This window comes from Lathyrus oleraceus, chromosome 5 (assembly GCF_024323335.1).
Source record: "Lathyrus oleraceus cultivar Zhongwan6 chromosome 5, CAAS_Psat_ZW6_1.0, whole genome shotgun sequence".
Lineage (NCBI taxonomy): Eukaryota > Viridiplantae > Streptophyta > Magnoliopsida > Fabales > Fabaceae > Lathyrus > Lathyrus oleraceus.
In genome coordinates this window covers 98,097,253-98,121,942 of record NC_066583.1, presented here as the reverse complement: position 1 = coordinate 98,121,942, position 24,690 = coordinate 98,097,253, and the positions used below count along the sequence as shown (strand labels likewise).

The 24,690-nt window shown below is 35.8% G+C and overlaps 1 protein-coding gene across 1 annotated transcript; it reads right to left on the bottom strand.

Annotated features, from left to right (window-relative positions):
- Nucleotides 1–18,035: 18,035 nt before the first annotated feature.
- On the bottom strand, nt 18,036–18,809 carry LOC127087891 (17.1 kDa class II heat shock protein-like). The gene has a single exon (XM_051028810.1). It carries the CDS (start codon nt 18,668–18,670, stop codon nt 18,197–18,199), a length of 474 nt encoding a protein of 157 aa, XP_050884767.1. The 5' UTR covers nt 18,671–18,809; the 3' UTR covers nt 18,036–18,196.
- Between the last annotated feature and the right edge of the window lie 5,881 nt (nt 18,810–24,690).

Below are 24,690 nucleotides of genomic sequence, written 5' to 3'. Positions count from 1 at the left end.
TCAACACCAAGTTGCAAATTCGACAAATAAAAACTTAAAGACGTTTTCGACAAGTGGACCTTTTTGACTAATGTGATTAGGCGGTAACAGTTTAAAGCAGTTAAAGAACTGAAGACACATAGAAACACATAAGAAGACAAAAGCCCACATCGCAAGATACATGTCAAATTTTAGACAGTTAACTGTTGTTGACAATTATTAATGTACCTAATATATAAGTAGATTTCGATGTTGTAACGGATGTTCGCATTTCATTTTACTCTCATTAGAATTCACACATCCGAGTCACAGAGTTAAAGAATTTCTAAAAAATGTATAAACTTTCGTCTCACTCTTAATTCGAGCATTCTTTACCCATTTTTTTTTACTTTTGTAGTTTTTCTTAATTTCTTTTATCCATCCAAATATTTTTGTATGTACTTCTTTAAACTTTTATCCAAATTCAAACATAAAATCTTACAACACTATCACACTTTCCCAATCATTTCACATAAAGTGTATTTAGGATTTTTTGGAGTTTAATCATTCAAGTGAATTAAAACTTGTGATTTTTTTACTAAAAACATCAATAAACACCTTGATAGATTCATCACTGGATTCACTTGAGTGATCTACTGTTGAAAAGTATATTTCTGACAAATATTTTTATATCATATCCACAGAGATTGGTTGATATTACCGCCGTTCTATAATTTCAATTGTTGTAAGTTTAAAAAGTAACCAAGTTGTTTTTGAATGAATTGTTATCTCTCGAGTAAAATGACACTAAGACAATGAAATTAGTTTTAAAATCAAATATAAAAGGCTTGGCAAGATTGGAGTTCACTATCCAAATTTCTTATGTTTCCTTAATGACAACGATATGGACTTAAAATTATTGATGATATTCAAGTATCCTCTCAATAACATTTATTTCTAAATGAGATTGTGATAATCACTATATTAATCGTTAGACGATTTCTCCACCTAACTATTAATATAGCAATATTTAATGTTTGATACAAAAGAAGAGTAGTGTATAAACTATTTCTACAATTTATTCACTACTTGAAAGCATATTTTAAGTCAAGACTTGAATAATCTTTCTCAACAATAACTCAAATCTGAATATTCAAAATAGGGCAAAAATATCAATCATTATATCAATAATCTTTTGTCACATACAAGAGTCAATAGGAATACATAATCAATAAGGGATAGCTACTACCTCCAATCTTGACAAAATGGGGTTTAGCTCCTCATCATCATATTTGACAGCAAATGGAACACAAAAATAACCTCTGTTTTTCTTCTCCAACACTTGTGATTATCTCTCCTTTTCTCCCATTGTAAGTTTAAAGAGTTCAAATTTTCCCTAAATAACTCCTTTTGGTCTAAAACAGAAAAGTGATCTAAAAATGTTCTAAAACTGTCACACTTAATTTGGGTTTAAAACATAACAAGTGGCCCAAAATAATTAGGAAGCTTGCTGTCTTCGCAGGGTTCGCGGTGCCAACCTTGGTCGCGGCGCGAACTGAAGCAATTTCAGCTTCTTTGCCTTGCAAGCTTCCTTCACACCATTTCTTCTAAGCTTTGTTCTTCAAATTCTTCCAAAAGTGCGCATCAAACTCCTTCCAATTTATGCTTATCAAATCCAATGCTCTCTTGTCCAAAAAATCTACAAAACTAACAATTAAGTGAAATATCTACTCAAAACTTAATTAAAATAAACTTAATTGCATATTTACTAAATTGTGAGAATAAAAGTGTGTAATTCAATAAGAAAATGGTAAAAGGGACCAATAATAATATATGAAAGTAGTGATAATTGGTCCCTAATAACTCTCCCCAACTTATCATTTTGTTTGTCCCTAAACAAAAGTTTTCACCAAAGTGACCAAAGTAATGAAACAATAGATTGAAACAAGGATTAACTAAAGACACTCAAATGGTTCAAAAGTGTACAGCCCTTTCTCAATCCACTTACCTCAATGCTAGACAACACATGAATAAGAACAATGGTTGGGTGCAAATGACATACCATGAAATTCAAAGCAATACATGTCAAAATTGAATCAAACCTACACACACATCATAGTAATGATGAATAAACATGAGGGTTTTATTTCACTCATCCGAACAATTAAATCAACATCAATTTGAATCATGTAGTTATCAAAGCAAACACTAAATCATGTGAAAAATTGAGAATCAAGAGGTCTTTCAAAGGTTGTAATGTGGCTTGGGTTACAAAGAAAGGATATGATTAAGAGAATTCAAAACAAAAATGCCTATCCCAAGGGAGCATTCCCATAAATTCAAACTCAACAACAAATTCCGTTTTTTATCCCAATTTTTTTCTTTTCTTATTTTTCAACATCCACACAACCATGAGCTCTCTTTTTGTTTTTTTTCTTTTCTTTTTCTTTTCTCCATAATTTCAAAGGTAACTTATTTTTCTTGTTTCTTTTCACACTTTCACCTTTTCTAAAACATCACTTTTTCAAGTTTTTTTATCAACTCTTCTAATTTACTCTCTCCAACTTTAGATTTCAATACCAAATTTATGCAATAATGCTCCCTACTTAGACATAAGCAAAAGACAAGATTTGAAAACAAACTCGGTTGAAGGTTCAATTAAAATGAAAGAACTTAGGATTCATTTATTTGCAAAATTTTCAATGGAATTTGCACTTATCAATCAAATGAATCCTAAAACAAGCTCAAAGGGGTTAAACTAAGGATCACTCCTCACAAGGTTAGTTGATTCAAAACTTTTTGGCCAAGTGGTTTTTCTCAATAACAAACAATGCCTCTATCATTTTCACAATTTTCACAAAAATAGACTAATGCATGATTTAGCATGATAAGAATGAATTGAAATAATTTTCGGTCTCTCGCATTTAGTGCACAATGGAAAGCTACCTCATAATTGGTTAAGTTCTACTTTGATTCAAAATTGACAAGTATCTCAAGGAATTTATGATATGAAATTTGCAACACACCATCAAACTATTCATGTTAAGTCTAGAAAGCGATAAAGTGTACCTTGAAATACCGACAACCAATTCTTATCATCACCACTCGAAGTGTCCTACGCTTCCTTCCTTGCAAGCATCACTTGGTTCCTTCAAGCTTAACTTAAGAATAAGAAAAATTAAACAAACAAATGGGGCATACCAAAGTTCATAGAAATACACAATTAAACCTCACAAAAAGATCCATGCAATTAACAAAACCAAAGGTTACGGTGAAACGAGAGCCACCAAAAGTACAACCATACTTAAAACATAAAAACAATAATAATAAAAAAACTAAAAATAAAAATCTAATACTACTCAAAGCAAATTCTTCAATCCTCCTCATCATGTCCACCGCCTACGGTCCCAAGGACATCCTCCATGTCTGCTCCTTCAGCTCTATCCATTTGACTCTGGCAGAACCTGTTCCAAAATGCATCATTAATTATACTGGTAATGGAAAGGTGCACCTCATCCGGAATGGGCACATTTGCCTTTCGGCAAAGTCCCATAATCAACCTCGGATATGTTAGAACACCGGCTTTCCCTCCAAACTTGGTTCCACTAGTCGCCACTTTTCGCATCTCCCCCGCGATGATAGATGCCACATCCACTGATTTCCCAATCATGATGTAATACAAGAGGCATCCGACATCCAGTGGAATTGTGGAGCTATGGCTCCGTGGTTGAATATTGTTCAATAAAAGCATCAAGTAAGCCCTTGCTTCCAAATTCAGATTCTCTCTCTTCCAAGACTTTGGAAATCCTTAATCATTCAAATCAAATGTCCTTTCCTCAAGGCACAGGTGAGCACTCACAGTAGGAAGATCCCAATCATTGGCCATTTCTTTGGCACGGTATTCACACCGCCCGTTCGGCAATCAAGTATTTGCTAACCAAGCCGGATTCCAAACAAAGACTAATTCGTTAGATTTTGTTATTACAAGAATTTGATTTGGAAATCCGGGATAAAAAAGGTTCCAAAAACTTGGTAGCGGATCATTTGTCCCGATTGGTTAATGTGGAAATAACAAATAAGGAAGAAGAAGTGAGGGAAGAATTTCCGGACGAAAAGCTTTATGCGACTCAAGTGAGGCCTTGGTTTGCCGATTTTGCTAATTATAAGGCAACCGGTTTGACACCGGAAGACCTCACTAGTAATAAAAGAAAGAAATTCTTATCAGATGCAAAGTACTATGTGTGGGATGACCCATATTTGCTCAAAGCGGGTGTGGACAGTATTTTAAGAAGGTGTGTGACACTTGAAGAGTCAAAAGACATCCTTTGGCATTGTCATAACTCTCCGTATGGAGGTCATTATAGCGGTTTGCGAACAGCCACTAAAGTCCTCCAAGCGGGATTTTGTTGGTCGTCCGTGTTTAAAGACGCACATGAACATGCAAAGAATTGTGACACATGCCAAAGAAGCGGAGGTATAGGTAAACGAGATGAAATGCCTCTAACCAACATGTTGGAAGTGGAAGTCTTTGATTATTGTGGAATTGATTTTGTTGGCCCATTCCCCTCTTCCTTCTCTAATGAGTATATTCTTGTAGCAGTTGACTATGTGTCAAAGTGGGTGGAAGCAATTGCTTCACCTAAGGCCGACTCCAAAACCGTGATAAGATTTCTAAAGAAAAACATATTTTCACGTTTTGGTGTGCCTAGGGTGTTAGTAAGCGATGGGGGATCACATTTTTGTAATACACCCTTGGAAAAAGTTTTGGAACATTATGGTGTAAAGCATAAAGTGACTACTCCTTACCATCCACAAGCAAATGGTCAAACGGAAGTGTCAAATAGAGAAGTAAACAGGATACTTGAAAAAACTATTTCGAGCTCAAGAAAAGATTGATCTTCAAAATTGGATGAAGCTTTGTGGGCGTATCGTACCGCCTACAAAGCTCCTATTGGACTAACCCCGTCTCAGATGGTTTATGGGAAGACTTGTCATCGCCCGGTAGATATGGAACATAGAGCACTTTGGGCTCTTAAATTCTTGAACTTTGACTCCACTCTAGCCGGTGAGAAAAGAAAAGAACAACTCCATGAATTAGAGGAATCATTGAACAATGCTTACCACTCAAACAAACTTTACAAGGAGAAGGTGAAAGCATACCATGATGGAAAGGTCTGTCACAAAGAGTTCAAAGTTGGACAAATGGTGCTCCTTTTTAATTCAAGACTCAAGTTGTTTCCGGGTAAGTTGAAGTCCAAATGGTCGGGACCGTTTATAGTGAAAGAGGTGCGAAATTATGGAGCCATTGTGGTTGAGGACCCAAAGTCAAAAGAAAGTTGGACTGTGAATGGGCAAAGATTAAAAGTCTACCATGGTGGAGAAGTAAACCGAGACGTCTATGTCGTTTCGCTCACTGGACCTTGAAGTATCACCGAACCGTCAAGCTCAAACGACGTTAAACAAAGCGCTTGTTGGGAGGCAACCCAACTTCGTAAGCCTGCATTTCAATTTTTGTTATTTCAGTTGTGCAAGATATTCTGTTTTGGTTTTCTAGAGAAGAATGGAGGTCTGTCCAATTTCCAATTTTTTTGAAAATTCCTTCAGTTCGCCTCGCGAACAGCTTTCGCCCCGCGAACTGAATGGAAAATTAAAGTTTGCGCCGTGAACCGCGAACCAATTTGTTGAAAAGTATATTTCCGGCAAATATTTTTATATCGTATCCACAGAGATTGGTTGATATTACCGCCGTTCTATAATTTCAATTGTTGTAAGTTTAAAAAGTAATCAAGTTGTTTTTGAATGAATTATTATCTCTTGAGTAAAATGACACTAAGATAATGAAATTAGTTTTAAAATCAAATATAAAAGGCTTGGCAAGATTGGAGTTCACTATTCAAATTTCTTATGTTTCCTTAATGACAATGATATGGACTTAAAATTATTGATGATATTCAAGTATCCTCTCAATAACATTTATTTCTAAATGAGATTATGATAATCACTATATTAATCGTTAGACGATTTCTCCACCTAACTATTAATATAACAATCTTTAATATTTGATACAAAAGAAGAGTAGTGTATAAATCTATTTCTACAATTTATTCACTACTTGAAAGCATATTTTGAGTCAAGACTTGAATAATCTTTCTCAACAATAACTCAAATCTGAATATTTAAAATAGGGCAAAAATATCAATCATTACATCAATAATCTTTTGTCACATACAAAAGTCAATAGGAATACATAATCAATAAGGGATAGCTACTACCTCCAATCTTGACAAAATGGGGTTTAGCTTCTCATCATCATATTTGACAGCAAATGGAATACAAAAAATAACCTCTGTTTTTCTTCTCCAACACTTGTGATTATCTCTCCTTTTCTCCCATTGTAAGTTTAAAGAGTTCAAACTTTCCCTAAATAACTCCTTTTGGTCTAAAACAGAAAAGTGATCTAAAAATGTTCTAAAACGGTCACACTTAAGTTGGGTTTAAAACATAACTAGTGGCCCAAAATAATTAGGAAGCTTGCAGTCTTCGCAGGGATCGCGGCGCCAACCTTGGTCGTGGCGCGAACTGAAGCAATTTCAGCTTCTTTGCCTTGCAAGCTTCCTTCACATCATTTCTTCTAAGCTTTGTTCTTCAAATGCTTCCAAAATGCCCATCAAACTCCTTCCATTTTATGCTTGTGCAATCCAATGCTCTCTTGTCCAAAAAATCTACAAAACTAATAATTAAGTGAAATATCTACTCAAAACATAATTAAATTAAACTTAATTGCATATTTACTAAATTGTGAGAATAAAAGTGTGTAATTCAATAAGAAAATGGTAAAAGGGACCAATAATAATATATGAAAAGTAGTGATAATTGGTCCCTAACAATTCTCCCCAACTTATCATTTTGTTTGTCCCTAAACAAAAGTTTTCACCAAAGTGACCAAAGTAATGAAACAATAGATTGAAACAAGGATTAACCAAAGACACTCAAATGGTTCAAAAGTGTACAACCCTTTCTCAATCCACTTACCTCAATTCTAGACAACACATGAATAAGAATAATGGTTGGGTGCAAATGACATACCATGAAATTCAAAGCAATAAATGTCAAAATTGAATCAAACCTACACACACATCATAGTAATGATGAATAAACATGAGGGTTTTCTTTCACTCATTTGAACAATTAAATCAACATCAATTCGAATAATGCGGTTATCAAAGCAAACACTAAATCATGTGAAAAATTGAGAATCAAGAGGTCTTTCAAAGGGTGTAATGTGGTTTGGGTTACAAAGAAAGGATATGATTAAGAGAATTCAAAACAAAAATGTTTATCCCAAGGGAGCATTCCCATAAATTCAAACTCAATAACAAATTCCGTTTTTGATCCCAATTTTTTTCTTTTCTTATTTTTCAACATCCACACAACCATGAACTCTCTTTTTGTTTTTTTTTTGTTTTCTTTTTCTTTGCTCTATAATTTCAAAGGTGACTTATTTTTCTTGTTTCTTTTCACACTTTCACCTTTTCTAAAACATCACTTTTTCAAGTTTTTTTTATCAACTCTTCTAATTTACTCTCCCCAACTTTAGATTTCAAGACCAAATTTATGCAATAATGCTCCCTACTTAGACATAAGCAAAAGACAAGATTTGCAAAAAAACTCGGTTGAAGGTTCAATTGAAATGAAAGAACTTAGGATTCATTTATTTGCAAAATTTTCAATGGAATTTGCACTTATCAATCAAATGAATCCTAAAACAAGCTCAAAGGGGTTAAACTAAGGATCACTCCTCACAAGGTTAGTTGATTCAAAAAAAATTGGCCAAGTGGTTTTTCTCAATAACAAACAATGTATCTATCATTTTCACAATTTTCACAAAAATAGACTAATGCATGATTTAGCATGATAAGAATGAATTGAAATAATTTTCGGTCTCCCGCATTTAGTGCACAATGGAAAGCTACCTCACAATTGGTTAAGTTCTACTTTAATTCAAAATTGACAAGTATCTCAAGGAATTTATGATATGAAATTTGCAACACACCATCAAACTATCCATGTTAAGTCTAGAAAGCGATAAAGTGTACCTTGAAATGCCGACAACCAATTCTTATCATCACCACTCGAAGTGTCATACGCTTCCTTCCTTGCAAGCATCACTTGGTTCCTTCAAGCTTAACTTAAGAATAAGAAAAATTAAACAAACAAATGGGGCATATCAAAGTTCATAGAAACACACAATTAAACCTCACAAAAAGATCCATGCAATTAACAAAACCAAAGTTTACGGTGAAACGAGATCCACCAAAATTACAACCATACTTAAAACATAAAAACAATAATAATAAAAAAACTAAAAATAAAAATCTAATACTACTCAAAGAAAAGTCTTCAATCCTCCTCATCATGTCCACCGCCTACGGACCCAAGGACATCCTCCATGTCTGCTCCTTCAGCTCTATCCATTTGACTCTGGCAGAACCTGTTCAAAAATGCATCATTAATTACACTGGTAATGGAAAGTTGCACCTCATCCAGAATGGGCATATTTGCCTTTCGGCAAAGTCCCATAATCAACCTCGGATATGTTAGCACACTGGCTTTCCCTCCGAACTTTGTTCCACTAGTCGCCACTTTTCGCATCTCCCCCGCGATGATAGATGCCACATCCATTGATTTCCCAATCTTGATGTAATACAAGAGGCATCCGACATCCAGTGGAATTGTGGTGCTATGGCTCCATGGCCGAATATTATTCAATAAAAGCACCAAGTAAGCCCTTGCTTCCAAATTCAGATCCTCTGTCTTCTAAGACTTTGGAAATCCTTGATCATTCAAATCAAATGTCCTTCCCTCAAGGCACAGGTGAGCACTCACAGTAGGAAGATCCCAATCATTGGCCATTTCTTTGGCACGATATTCACACCGCCCGTTATCCGCCAAAGTGAGAGGATGACCCAAATAAACGTTGACTACATCCCTAGTGAAGGTGATGATCTTCCCCCTCACCCTGGTTTGGTAATGATATGCTACTCCTTCCTCCAACTGAAGAGCATTGGCGTAAAATTCACGCACAATGTCGTAGTTGATCTCCGGTTCCGGCTCACAGATTTTGCTCCACTTTCTCCTTTCAAAGTTTGCCACCAGCTTCCTATAGTTGCCACCTGGTGACAAACGAATAAATATCTCTGATTGAATGGTCCTCTTAATCAGTTTTTCAAACCTTTCCTCGTGCTCATCACTAATGAATCTTCGCACGGATCTTGAAGGACTGGAGCTCACTATTTTTGTGCGTTTGGACATCTGCAATAAAACCACAAGCAACCACACAATAGCCAAGATTGAAGTCAGCATACATAATCAACAAAAATTGAAGCTAAAATTTTCCCAATTCGCTGCGCGAAGGCCAGATCGCGTCGCGATCTCTGCGAACCAGAAAAATCAGCAGCCCTAGGGTTTTCCTACTGCTCAATTTTTTTTCATAATTGAAACCATAAACTCTTAATCTATCCTAATTTGAAGCATCTCTACACATGCAAAGTGAATTTCAACAAACAAATCATTCTCTATAAATTACCCTAGTTCACTTTGCTGAGAGACAAAGAAGGAAAAGGGAAAAAGAGTACATATACCTTGATGAGAGAAGGAGATTGAATTGATTCTTGCTAAAAATTGGGATTATTGAGATTGAGAGGGTTAACTTTGAATTTGGAAGTGAGAGACTGAAAATGGTGAAGAGAGATATGAAGTTACAAAATATAATAAGGAAACAAAAGTAACACAAAACAGAAATTAAAAGGGTTGACCATGCTCAGTTCGCGGGGCGAAAGCTGTTCTCGAGGCGAACTGAAGGAATTTTCAAAAAAATTGGAAATTGGACAGACCTCCATTCTTCTCTAGAAAACCAAAACAAAATATCTTGCACAACTGAAATAACAAAAATTGAAATGCAGGCTTACGAAGTTGGGTTGCCTCCCAACAAGCGCTTTGTTTAATATCGTTTGAGCTCGACAGTTCAGTGATACTTCACGGTCCGGTGAGCGAAACGATATAGACGTCTCGGTTTACTTCTCCACCATGGTAGACTTTTAATCTTTGCCCATTCACAGTCCAACTTTCTTTTGACTTTGGGTCCTCAACCACAATGGCTCCATAATTTCGCACCTCTTTCACTACAAACGGTCCCGACCATTTGGACTTCAACTTACCCGGAAACAACTTGAGTCTTGAATTAAAAAGGAGCATCATTTGTCCAACTTTGAACTCTTTGTGACGGACCTTTCCATCATGGTATGCTTTCACCTTCTCCTTGTAAAGTTTGTTTGAGTGGTAAGCATTGTTCCGTGATTCCTCTAATTCATGGAGTTGTTCTTTTATTTTCTCACCGGCTAGAGTGGAGTCAAAGTTCTAGAATTTAAGAGCCCAAAGTGCTCTATGTTCCATCTCTACCGGGAGATGACAAGTCTTCCCATAAACCATCTGAGACGGGGTTAGTCCAATAGGAGCTTTGTAGGCGGTACGATACGCCCACAAAGCTTCATCCAATTTTGAAGACCAATCTTTTCTTGAGCTCAAAATAGTTTTTTCAAGTATCCTTTTTACTTCTCTATTTGACACTTCCGTTTGACCATTTGCTTGTGGATGGTAAGGAGTAGTCACTTTATGCTTTACACCATAATGTTCCAAAACTTTTTCCAAGGGTGTATTGCAAAAATGTGATCCCCCATCGCTTACTAACACACTAGGCACACCAAAACGTGAAAATATGTTTTTCTTTAGAAATCTTATCACGGTTTTGGAGTCGGCCTTAGGTGAAGCAATTACATCCACCCACTTTGACACATAGTCAACAACTACAAGAATATACTCATTAGAGAAGGAAAAGGGGAATGGGCCAACAAAATCAATGCCCCAACAATCAAAGACTTCCACTTCCAACATGTTGGTTAGAGGCATTTCATCTCGTTTACCTATCCCTCCGCTTCTTTGGCATGTGTCACAATTCTTTGCATGTTCATGTGCGTCTTTAAACACGGACGGCCAATAAAATCCTCCTTGGAGGACTTTAGTGGATGTTTGCAAACCGCTATAATGACCTCCATACGAAGAGTTATGACAATGCCAAAGGATGTCTTTTGACTCTTCAAGTGTCACACACCTTCTTAAAATACTGTCCACACCCGCTTTGAACAAATACGGGTCATCCCACACATAGTACTTTGCATCCGATAAGAATTTCTTTCTTTGATTACTAGTGAGGTCTTCCGGTGTCAAACCGGTTGCCTTATAATTAGAAAAATCGGCAAACCAAGACCTCACTTGAATCACATAAAGCTTTTCGTCCAGAAATTCTTCCCCCACTTCTTCTTCCTTATTTGTTATTTCCACATTAACCAATCGGGACAAATGATCCGCTACCAAGTTTTCGGAACCTTTTTTATCCCGGATTTCCAAATCAAATTCTTGTAATAACAAAATCCAACGAATTAGTCTTTGTTTGGAATCCGGCTTGGTTAGCAAATACTTGATTGCCGAATGGTCGGTGTAAACTACAACTTTGGACCCGATCAAGTAAGCTCTAAAATTTTCCAATGCATGCACTATAGCTAGTAACTCCTTTTCGGTTGTCGCATAATTGACTTGCGCCTCATTTAAAACTTTACTAGTATAGTGTATGGCATGAAATTTTTTAGCTCTTCTTTGACCCAAAACCGCACCAACCGCATAATCGCTTGCATCACACATAAGTTCAAAATCAAGTGTCCAATTAGGTGCAACGATTATGGGTGCGGTGACTAGTTTTTCTTTTAACTCATGGAATGCTTTTAGACACGACTCATCAAAAAGAAATTGCGTACCTTTGTTGAGCAAATTACTCAAGGGCTTTGCTATATTTGAGAAATCTTTGATGAATCTTCGATAGAATCTGGCATGTCCAAGAAAGCTTCTTATTCCTTTGATGTTTGTTGGGGGTGGTAGTTTTTCAATGACTTCCACCTTTGCTCTATCAACTTCTAGCCCTTCGGAAGAGATTTTGTGACCAATAACAACACCTTCGGTGACCATAAAACTGCATTTCTCCCAATTGAGCACTAAGTTTATTTCCATACATCTTTCCAAGACCACATCAAGATTTTTCAAGCATAAGTCAAAGGACGACCCATAAACGGAAAAGTCATCCATAAACACCTCAATGCATTCTTCGATCAAATCCGAGAATATTGCTTGCATACACCATTGAAATGTTGTCGGTGCATTACACAATCCAAAAGGCATTCTTCGGTAAGCAAAAATGCCGAAAGGACATGTAAAAGCCGTCTTCTCATGATCCGCCGGATTGACCAAAATTTGGTTGTAACCCGAATAACCATCCAAGAAACAATAGAAATTCTTGCCGGCCAACCTTTCCAACATTTGGTCCATGAAAGGTAGGGGGAAGTGATCTTTCCTTGTAGCTTGATTTAGCCTCCTATAGTCAATGCACATCCTCCATCCGGTTACCGTTCTAGTTGGAATAAACTCATTTTTATCATTTTTAACAACCGTCATACCACCCTTCTTTGGAACTACTTGCACCGGACTCACCCATTCACTATCGGAGATAGGATAAATCATTCCGGCCTCCAATAGTTTGACAACTTCTTTTCTCACCACTTCTTTCATTGATGGATTTAAGCGCTTTTGAGGTTGTGCAACGGGTTTGAAATTTTCTTCCATCATGATCTTATGTATTCAATAAGCCGGACTAATACCCTTTAAATCGGATAATACCCACCCTATTGCACCTTCATTCTTTTTCAGCACTTGTATCAATTTATGCTCATCTTTTGTGGACAAGGCATTGCTAATGATCACCGGTTTAGTACAATCATCACCAAGGAACACATATTTCAAGTGTGTAGGTAGCATCTTCAACTCTAATTTTGGCTCTTCCACTTTCTTTTTTACATCCAAGTCCTCATTTTTCTCCTCATGATAAGCAATCTCTCCGCAAGACTCCAATTCATGCAAAATTGCTTCAATTTCTTTTTCTTCATTTTCGGTTAAAACATTGTAAGCTCCTATAAGATCTCTCTCTAACGGATTAGAAAAATGAACTTGATTTGCAACCTCCACGATTTCCTCCTCGGTGGCATCGATTCAGAAAGAGTCATGCTTGTCATTAGGGTGCTTCATGGCCTCAAAAAGATTGAAAGTTACCTCTTCATTTTGCAGTCTTACTTTCATGAGTCCATCATCAATGTCGATCATCATTCGGGCTATTTTCATAAATGGTCTTCCAAGAATTAGAGGAACATCACGATCCTCATCCATGTCCACTATCACAAAATCTACCGGAAACAAGAATTTGTCCACCTTCACTAGCATATCTTGAGCAACTCCATATGGTGAAGTGGTAGACTTATCGGCTAGTTGTAAAGTCATTCTTGTAGATTTAATCTCAACATTCCCCAATCTTTTAACAATGGATAAGGGAATTAAATTGATGCTAGATCCCAAGTCGATCAAACCATTGCCAATGTAAGTGCCTCCAATGGTTACCGGTAAAACGACTCGGCCCGGATCGGACTCCTTCCTTGGGAGAGTTTTTTGGATTATGGCGCTACAACGTGCATCAAGCAAGATTGTCTCGTATTCCATATATCTCTTCTTCTTTATGAGAATATCCTTCATGAACTTCGCATACCTTGGCATTTTCTCTAATGCGTCGGCGAATGGAATATTTATTTGAAGTTGCTTAAATATATCCATAAACCGTGCATAGTGTCTAGCATTCTCCTTCTTTGATGGTGCGTGCGGGTAAGGTAGATGTTGAGCTGGAATAGCACTCACTCATTTATCTCATTTCTTCTTCTTTCTTGGCTCTGTTTCTTTCTGACCATGCTCTTTTCGCGGCGCCAAAGGGGTTCGCGGCGCGAACTGAACAGTTTCTTCCTCTTTTTTCCTTTTCATATTCCACAACCACTTCGTTCTCTTCATTTTCAGGTACCACATTCATATCATCCTCTACTGCAATCTCCTCACTTCTTCCACTTGTCACCTCTCTACCGCTTCTAGTAACAATTGCTTTATAATGCTCCTTCGGATTGGTTTGAGTGTTGGCGGAGAAGGAAGAACCCGCTTGTTGTTCCGACAATTGCTTCACAAGTTGGCCTACTTGATTCTCCAAAATTTTGATAGTTGCCTTATTGCTCTTCTGGTTTGCCATGGAGGCTTGCATGAATTGTGTGAGAGTATCTTCTAGCTTTGAACTTCCGCCTTGCGATTGTTGGACTTGAGAATTTGGATTTTGATATGGATTTTGTTGCTGAAAATTTTGGTTGTTGAATCTTGATAGTTGATAGCCTTGGTTGTTCCTTTGATATGAGTTGTTGTGGGGTGGAGGTTGCCTTTGATAACCTTGATTTTGGTTGTTCACATAACTCACTTCTTTCAATTGAGGGAAATAACCGGTTGGATGATCTCCTTGACATAGTTCACAACATGCTACTTGATGTCTAGCTTGAGATCCTTGAATTTCCTTCATTTGTTGTGGAAGTTTGGACATTTGTTGAGTGAGTAACTCCACTTGTTGAGAAAGTAACTTCTTTTGGGCAAGAATAGCATCATTGGTATTTAATTCAAGAACTCCCGATTTCCTTTGTGAAGGACTACGATCATGTTGACTTTGACGATCATTGAGTGCCATCCGGTCAATAATGACTTTCGCCTCTTCCGCATTCTTTGACATAAGAGAGCCACCCGCGGTAGCATCCAAAAGTGTTTTGTGAGTCGATTGGAGCCCATTTAGAAAAATGTGGATTTGAGTGAGTTCATCAAAACTATGGGTTTTGTATTTTCTCAACATTGACTTGAATCTTTCCCAAGCCTCGTTTAGAGACTCATTGCTCCCTTGAGTGAATACTGCAATAGCCGTTTTGGCTTCCATGAATCGGGATTGAGGAAAATATCTTTCTAGAAACTTTTCTTCTAATAAATTCCAATCCATCATCATTCTTGGTGCTTGATCAAGATACCACTCTTTTGCTTTTCCCACTAAGGAATGTGGGAACATTCTCTTGAATAATTGTCTTCACCCGCTTCTTCTATTCCCGTAGAACCCACAATCTCATAGAATTTGATGAGATGGGTATACAGATCCTCATGGTCCATTCCGGTGAATGGATTTGCATAAAGGAGTTGGAGGATTCCGGTTTTCATCTCCGTGTTCCTTCCACCACGAGCAAATGGGACATTCCGCCTTGGACTATTAGCGGACATTTCGGTAGGAGCTTCATCCGCCATGTTTCCTTCACAAGTTTCTACACCCACTTCTTCAATTTGAACAAGTGAAGAAGTAGATGCTTCTTCTCTCCGGTTCCTCTCTTTGGCTAGTTTCCTTCTTCTCCGTGTTTTGCTATTGAGCTTTCGAAGTGTTCTTTCAATTTCGGGATCAAATTGAAATTGCTCCTCGATAGCCTTTCCTCGCATGCACTAGAATCTACCAAACTAACAAACCAAGTGAAACACAAGAGTGATAGTAGTAAAAATTAAAAACTTAGAACAATGAATTATTGCAATGATTGCAATATCGAACACCAATCCCCGGCAACGGCGCCAATTTGTTGAAAAGTATATTTTCGGCAAATATTTTTATATCGTATCCACAGAGATTGGTTGATATTACCGCCGTTCTATAATTTCAATTGTTGTAAGTTTAAAAAGTAACCAAGTTATTTTTGAATGAATTGTTATCTCTTGAGTAAAATGACACTAAGACAATGAAATTAGTTTTAAAATCAAATATAAAAGGCTTGGCAAAATTGGAGTTCACTATCCAAATTTCTTATGTTTCCTTAATGACAACGATATGGACTTAAAATTATTGATGATATTCAAGTATCCTCTCAATAACATTTATTTCTAAATGAAATTGTGATAATCACTATATTAATCGTTAGACGATTTCTCCACCTAACTATTAATATAACAATATTTAATGTTTGATACAAAAGAAGAGTAGTGTATAAATCTATTTCTACAATTTATTCACTACTTGAAAGCATATTTTAAGTCAAGACTTGAATAATCTTTCTCAACAATAACTCAAATCTGAATATTCAAAATAGGGCAAAAATATCAATCATTATATCAATAATCTTTTGTCACATACAAGAGTCAATAGGAATACATAATCAATAAGGGATAGCTACTACCTCCAATCTTGACAAAATGGGGTTTAGCTCCTCATCATCATATTTGACAGCAAATGGAATACAAAAATAACCTCTGTTTTTCTTCTCCAACACTTGTGATTATCTCTCCTTTTCTCCCATTGTAAGTTTAAAGAGTTCAAACTTTCCCTAAATAACTCCTTTTGGTCTAAAACAGAAAAGTGATATAAAAATATTCTAAAACTGTCACACTCAAGTTGGGTTTAAAACATAACAAGTGGCCCAAAATAATTGTCTTCGCAGGGTTCGCGGCGCCAACCTTGGTCGCGGCGCGAACTGAAGCAATTTCAGCTTCTTTGCCTTGCAAGCTTCCTTCACACCATTTCTTCCAAGCTTTGTTCTTCAAATGTTTCCAAAATGCCCATCAAACTCTTTCCAATTTATGCTTATGCAATCCAATCCTCTCTTGTCCAAAAAATCTACAAAACTAACAATTAAGTGAAATATCTACTCAAAATATAATTAAAATAAACTTAATTGCATATTTACTAAATTGTGAGAATAAAAGTGTGCAATTCAATAAGAAAATGGTAAAAAGGGCCAATAATGATATATGAAAAGTAGTGATAATTGGTCCCTAACATCTACATCCTCAACACTTTTCCATCCCTTATTTTTCTCTCTTATCCTATCTATAAATGTGAATTCACCCGTAGATGGCTTGGGCTCAGAAAAAATCCCAATTTCATTGATTTTTCTCAGCAAAAACAGATAGTTCAGATGCATCTCCATTATTCCCAAACGATTTTAGAACTTTTTTTCAAACTACCACCCTCATGTATTCACCACATTTTCACAGCATCTAACATCAAACTCTAAGGCCAACCCCTTATTAGGTCATGAGCTTTAAAATAGGATCAGAAATCAATATCTTATTCATTATATGCATAAATCTCTCCACCTTCCTACCTTAACTTAAAGTGTTTTTGCAAAACAACTCCATGTATATAATACAATTTTAAATAAACCAATGTCATGTAAATAACACATATGTTAAAAGGTAAATTTTACATTAATTTCACATTATTATATTTGGGTCAAGTTCAGTTTTAAAAAAAAGTTAACATACCATCACCCTACAAACCAAATTGCAATTTGGATCAAAATTAATTAGTAGTTATCATTATTATATTTCATTAGAGTACAAGACAAAGATAGAAAAGTATAAATAATGGGAAAAAGAAACCTTAAACTACTACTCGAAAAAGCAAAAACAAATTAAAGGGAACAAATATGTCTGAAAGGTGCGTGATATATGATTTTAACGGAACCACAACATGTAGCTTACAAGGACCACACCTATACGCAACTTCAAATTTTTTTGTACACAACTAAAAAAATAGGAGAAGCTTGAGTGATTGGAAATAAACTAAGGTTTATCATGTACCGTTTGCCTTTTAATTTATTTCCAATTAAAATTAAAAACTACATTTTTTATTATAATTAAAATTAAAAATAATATAATCCAAGAAAACCCACTAGTGTCAACAATTTGCCAACTGCCCAACCACGTCAGTTTAGAAGAGGTTAATTGAGAATCAAAAGTATAATGAGAAATATTAAGAATACTATTATCTAAAAGAAATTGTTTGAGATAGGAAATTTGGAATATTTAGATGGACAAAACAATGCTTTTGGATTGAGTCAATTGTCAAATTCTCAAACTAAAAAAAAGTAACTAGAGTTTCAATTCGAGAATATCAAAATAACCCTATTCCACATATCAATTCCAACCGATTGTTAACCTTTTTTTCAAACATCAATTGAATTAGGTGTCAAAAAAAGTGTAGATGAAACCTTTTCTTTTCTTTAATACCTAAGTTTCTAAATTTTATTATGTGAAACACAACAATGTTACGAGCAGAAACATCAAGTAACTAAAATTCATTACACATTACATCGCATGATCATTGTCCTATAGGGCCAACTCTGAAAACACACAAAACCATTGCTTCAAAAACCAACTAAAAAGACAAACATTCCTTCTGATTTGTTAACATGAAATCGAACACCGATCAAGCAACCTTAACTTGAATAGTTTTTGGTTTCTTAGGTTCAGGTGGAGGCAATTTATTAACTGTAACAGTAAGAACACCATCTTGATAAATAGCAGAGATACCTTCAATATTCGCATTCTCAGGTAACACAAATTTCCTCATTAACTTACCAACCCTTCTTTCCATCTTCAAATATTTAACACCTTCTTTCTCTTCTTCTCTCTTCCTCTCGCCACTTATCAATAGCACATTCTCATCTTCCACCTGAACCTTTATGTCACCAGATTTCAACCCAGGCATGTCCACCACAAACACGTATGAATTTGGATGCTCTTTCACGTCCGCTGGAGTTGCAGCCATTGCTCTTGCGTCGCGAACGTATGTTCTTGTTGGAGCGTTTAGATTCTTGTCGGTAGTATCATCGGTGAGGTCCCTTATGTGATGCAGAGTGTTGAACAGTGGAGAATCCAAACCCATTAGCCTGAAATCCATTTCTTTTTTGAAGAGAGATTTTGTGTTTGTCGAACGTTTTGCTTTGGATAGTTTTTGCTATGTGTTGTGCGAGGAGAATATGTGGAATTTAAAAGGGGAGTAGGAAGATTATGGGAGGTTCTAGAGAGAAACAGTGCACATTGGAAATTCTAGGAGTTTCGATGACTAAACACAATATTTCTAGTAGTATCCAGAACAAAAAGAAATTGTGAACATTTACGGCCATCTCGTGGATTATTGGGCCTCAAAGGACCAAGTAAGGAGCCCATAATCGAGAATTTAACCTCCCACTTATAATTGATACCCAGACTATATTATCCTTCACACCTTTTAAACTACTTTTTAAAATTCACTTAAGATTTTTGCACATTTCAAAAGTTCTTGAGCCATACGGAAAATTTCGCTCTTCATATCAGAAATTTAGTGAAAAGTAAGATTTTGTTCCAAAATTCATGTATTTTTACCTCACATCTTCCACGCCTAGTAAGTTAGCAAGGAGCTCACAATTTAAGAAATGCCTTGGATCAACACTCTAAAGTAAGATCAAGGGATTACAGAACCACAAACTTAATGATACAGGAAATATCAACAAATTGTAATAAGAATTAACCGAACAGAGAACCACCTTCCTCTTTTAGTCTACAAACCTTTTCCCATATTACCCTTTGAATTTTATAGATCTCTTTCAATAATTTAGTTGGAGTCTTATAACAAGATAGAGTGTATAGAGGAATGGAATTGAGAACAGAGTTAATCAAAGTCACCTTCCCTATTAGAGTCAAGAATCTACATTTCCTTGTTAAGAATTGTTTCCTAATTTTGTTCACCACTGGGTTTCAAATACTCACTTTCCTAGGACCATATCCTACTTGAATCCCCAGAAATTTGAAAGAAAGTCTATCCCTACAGCAACTCAGAAAAGAACAAGCTACCTGTAAGAAAGAATCATCCGCATTAATGTCGTAAATCTTACTTTTGAAAAAATTGACACAAAGCTCAATGTCAATTCAAAACCTCCAAGCAAAGCCTTTGTCATACCCCGAAATTCACCTTACTCCGATACAACTTTTATCTGATCCATGACCCTACTGCATACATGTATGCTTTCATTATCTCCTCATCATAATTATATTAACTTTCATAATCAAATACATATTGCATGAGACCAAGACATGATTTAAAAAAATAAAAAAAAAGGGAAACCGGATTTGCCTTGCACGTACTCCAAAAAAGAGCTTTTTTTTTTGCACAAAGGGTATTTGATTCCCCCACTTTCCCATTAACTTTCCCTATAAATAGATGCACCATTCCCCTTCATTTTTCATCTTTTCTAGCACCAAAAATTATGAAAAAATATCATTCAACCCCTCTTCTCCAAACCTAAATCAAAACCAAAAAAAACATTTCCCTCCCAAAAGTCACCACAACCAACTTTTTTTTCATTTCACATTTTTTCCTCAAAATTTCTCACTCTCTAACACTCATAACCCAACCCCTTTACTAAGCTTTCACCATAAATATTTTCATCCCAAACCCCTTGCTTCACATTCAAGCTCAACACCATTTCTACCTAGCTTTTTTTCACATTTTTGTTGGTAATGATTTTAACTTAAACTCTTTAACTTTTTGTTTCTTTTTTTGATTAAAAATGGTTGCTTGTTCTTGGTTGGTTTTTTTGAGATGGTTTAGATTCAGACTTGCAAAAAAAAATGATTAACTTTGGTTTACTCACCTTTTTTAAAGATTTTTTACTCTTACTATATTTTTTCACCTTTTTGTGGTTGCTTTGTGTGTGTTATCTTTTTCTTTTATTATGGACTTATTGTTGTATTTGTTTGGTTGATGAGGTCTATTAGATCATGACCATGGTTGTTTAGAGTTGATTAAATCTTCAATGTTTCAAACCTATCTATGGTTGATCAATAGATCATTCATGATACTTTGAGGCATTGATAGATTGCCTCTATTTTAACCATATTTGGGTCATTTGATGCATAGATGAAATCATGTCTTTACATTAACTTGTTAATCCATTTGCTTATTGTTACTAATTACTAATTACTAACTCCTAATATTTATATTATTGCAATTTATTTTATTGTTCATTTTATTTCATTTACTTTATGTTTATGTTCACTAACTACTAACTTCTAACATTTATATTATTGCACTTTATTTTTATTTTTATTTTTATTTTGTTCACTTTACTTCAAGTATTTTATGCTTATGTTTATTATTATCTAATTATATCCTTTACATTAAGCTAACTTATTTACTACCTCATTATCTTGTTAAATAAAAGAGGAATAAAAATAAAAGAAAGAGAACAAATCACTTTTTTTTTCTCTTTTTTTAATATTAATAGATGGACTTAAGGTTGCATAACTTTCTTTGTTACAAATCTATTGTTAGTTGATTTTTTTAATCATCTTCAATACTTTGCATCAATGATAAGCTATCCCTTAATGTGTCATATTTTAAGTCTTTTTTGCCTAAGAAAATAGTCTTAAAAAATATTCATTTTTGTACATGTTACTAACCACTAATTATACTTCATTAATTTTGTTTATCATTAACCTTTGTTATTGTGATTTTGGTATTATTGACTTATATTTGTTTTATATCATTTATATTCACTAACCATTATTATTGTGATATTGTTTCTTTATCTTGTAATTTACTTTTATGCCATTATCTTGTAATTTACACTAAAGTACTCATCATCATCATCATTGTACAAATTCATCATACATGTTTATTTACTTATTATCTATTTTTATTGTCATCAAACATTAAAAACAACAAAAACATGATAAAATGATAAGACAAAAATATTCATTCCACTCTTAATCAACCTGGACTTAGAGGATTTCATTTTAGGACCCTTGCTTGGAGGCCCTTCCCTTATCTTTGTGATACTTTGTAAATGTTAGATTTTATTTGTAACTTACATTCAAGTTGTAAGAATGGCATCATGACACCACCTTAGGGGGACATGTTTGTAAGACCATTATCCTTTGTTTAGCTTAGGTCACTTTTGCACACAAAAGGCTTTCTCTTGGGCTACCTTACAATGAGACTCTTTAATTTCTTGTTGGTTACTTTGCATTCATGTTGCATAAGTCAAAATTCATAATTAAATAAAACAAACCCTTGATTCAACGTCAAGTGGCATTTTTATAATCCAATTCAAAACACTTAATAATTACAATTATTATTGTGCGTCACGAGCCTTAAGTGGTGGAGAATGAGTGAGAATGGAGCATTCCTACCCTTACTCTGATTATTTTGGACGCAAGACGTTTGGCTTGTTGTCTAGAATAATCACCTCCGCCCATAGACTTTAGTACAATATAATCACAAACATTCTTTCATAAAACCCTTATTCAAGGTAAAAACAATACAACTCATCAAACTCTTTTTTGTGCCTTAGGGCATCATCCCGAAAACCCTTTTCTCAAAGGTAAAATCAACCAACACACAAATATTTTCTACTCCGAACTACGGAGCTCTGATTCCTCATCCCCGAATGAGTGATACGTAGGCACAAGGGCCCCAATCCTTTGCGAGCACTATAATAACAAAAACACCCCCTTCTTTTTCACACATTCTTTTGAAAATAAAACTATAATAGATAAATCCCATGTATGTAAAACAACCCAAATGGTTCCCATGGATTACCATGGACGTAAGGGGTGCTAATACCTTCCCCTTATGTAACCGACTTCCGAACCCAAATCTCGGTTGCAAGACCGATTCCTTATTCTCTTTTAGCACTTCCCATGCGCGTCTCTTTTATGAGGGTTTTATCGACTATTTCCCCTCTCCTCTCCGATAGAGATAAACTAAATAAAATTCGGTGGCGACTCTTCTGACTTTGCCTCTCTTTGGCATTCTCTTTAGTCCCGGTTTCGTTATCGTGAAATCCTGGTAGCGACAGCTGGCGACTCTGCTGGGGACCAAATTTCCCTAAGCAAGTCTAGCCTAATTTGGGTTTTTTCTCTTTTACGTATGTGGAGATTTTATCTATTATCCATTTTTTTGTATATATTGCTTTTATTGCTAACCTATACCTATTTTCTTTGTTTTCCTGTTGGTCCGAAACTTTGGTTTTGTGACGAAGATTTTTTTGGAAGCAATAATGATTGCAAAGAAAAAACCCTTGTGTGAAAGACTCTCCACCTGAGTCTGAGAGTTTGCTTGAGATAGGAGAGGTTAAGTAGTATTGATCCGCGAGGTTCCTTCCTCGTTAGGGTCGTACGAGAACCTCACTTAGTGGTAGATTCTCTTAAGGGGATTGATGACCGTCGTGCTTTCGACGTAAGCATCTTTTCTTTTACTAGAGTCAATGACCCTAAGACCCCTTTTAGAACCTTTAAAACTATGGCTAGCCTAGACTGATGGTCGTGTAGTATAGGCCACCGAGGTGCCTTCCTCGTAAGGGTCGATACGAAGATCTCACTTAGAGTAGATGACTTTGATGAAGCAGTCGCCTGGCAAGTAAATTGACATAAGCAGGTGACAGTCAAGGAAGTCCATGACTCTAGGGGAAGTGTCTTACACCCAATTTTCCAAAAGCCTTAGATCACACAAAGCGAGAACCTTGGTTTACTAAGCAGTCATTATTAACTCCATGCTTCATCACGATGGTCCAAAACCACGAACCCATGCCTAAAAACCTGTGGAAATAATAAACTAATCATTCATTCATACATTCATTCATCATCAAAATAATAAGCAAAGCTCTTAAAATCTTTCGTTTGTTCAAACGCAGAATTACAAGACTATTTTCCGACACAATCATGGATACTTCAACAAAGAAAAGCACTTCTTCTTTCCGCTTCAAGAGTCCCGACATCAGGTCATTAAAGGTCCTCTGTTGAAAGGTCGTAGCTCTCAAAGACAACAAGTTTAGAGCCAATTTTGGGAACATCATAGATCTTCTAACCGAGAAGGTTGACTATTGTGCTATCACTATAATGTCCCAATACTATGACGTCCATTTAAGATGCTTCACTTTCCCCGACTTCCAAATCTCTCCAACCTTGGAAGACCTCGAGAGACTCCTCAATCGACCAATCAAGGAATACAACCCTTTCCCGAAATTGGAAGAAGGATTTTGTTTGACCAAGCTCTCACTCATATTGGGTATCAACACCAACAAGTTAGTGGATAATTGGGGCGTTAAAGGATCCCTCAAAGGTTTAACTCAAAATTTTCTAGAACCCCATGCTTGGGAAATGATTAAAGAAGGAAGACCCGACTTTTGCAGTGCAACTTTGGCACTTTTGATTCATGGAATTGTCCTCTTCCCAAATCTGGACAAGTTCGTGGATCAATTAGCAGTTGAAGTCTTTTTAAAAAAAAATCCGGTGCCTTTTTTACTTTCCGATTTCTACCATACCTTACATACAAGACATGAGAAGAAATGAGGTACTTTCCTTTGTTGCGCTCCTATGCTACATCTTTGGATGAGGGCCCACATGCCTCAAAGTGGACCCTTCGCTGAAAACAAACTGACATGGCCGCAAAGGTTCGCATCTCTCTCTGCCAACTCAATTCTATGGTACAAGAGGGAATGGGATATAAAGGATGTCATCACAAGATGTGGAGAGTTCTCTAACGTACCCTTGATAGGAACACAAGGTTGCATCAACTACAACCCTGCTATACTCAAGAGACAACTAGGGTACGCTGATCAGTGCATTTTGATGCACGTTCTTCCATGTTTGTACTTAAGCATTTCTTCGGTTTGCTTTGATTATTTTTATGTTTTAATGTGTTTTCATAATTTATGTTATTTTTGCACTTATTTAATTTTCGTATTTAATTTTCAGCATTAGCAGCTTTCGCGAGAAAAATCATATCTTGAGCTAGGAGTATCGGATTGAGACGTGATACCAGTCGATAGAAATCCTAAGAAAAAGATCTACAACTTTTGTTCAGAAGTCGAGAGCTGAATCAGAGTGTAACAGGGCCAGAAAATTTGTTGAAGTTGCAACATTAGTTTTATTTAAGTT

Excerpts from the sequence above, each read along its gene's own strand:
- LOC127087891 (XM_051028810.1), bottom strand. The coding sequence starts at position 18,670 with ATGGATTTCAGGCTAATGGGTTTGGATTCTCCACTGTTCAACACTCTG.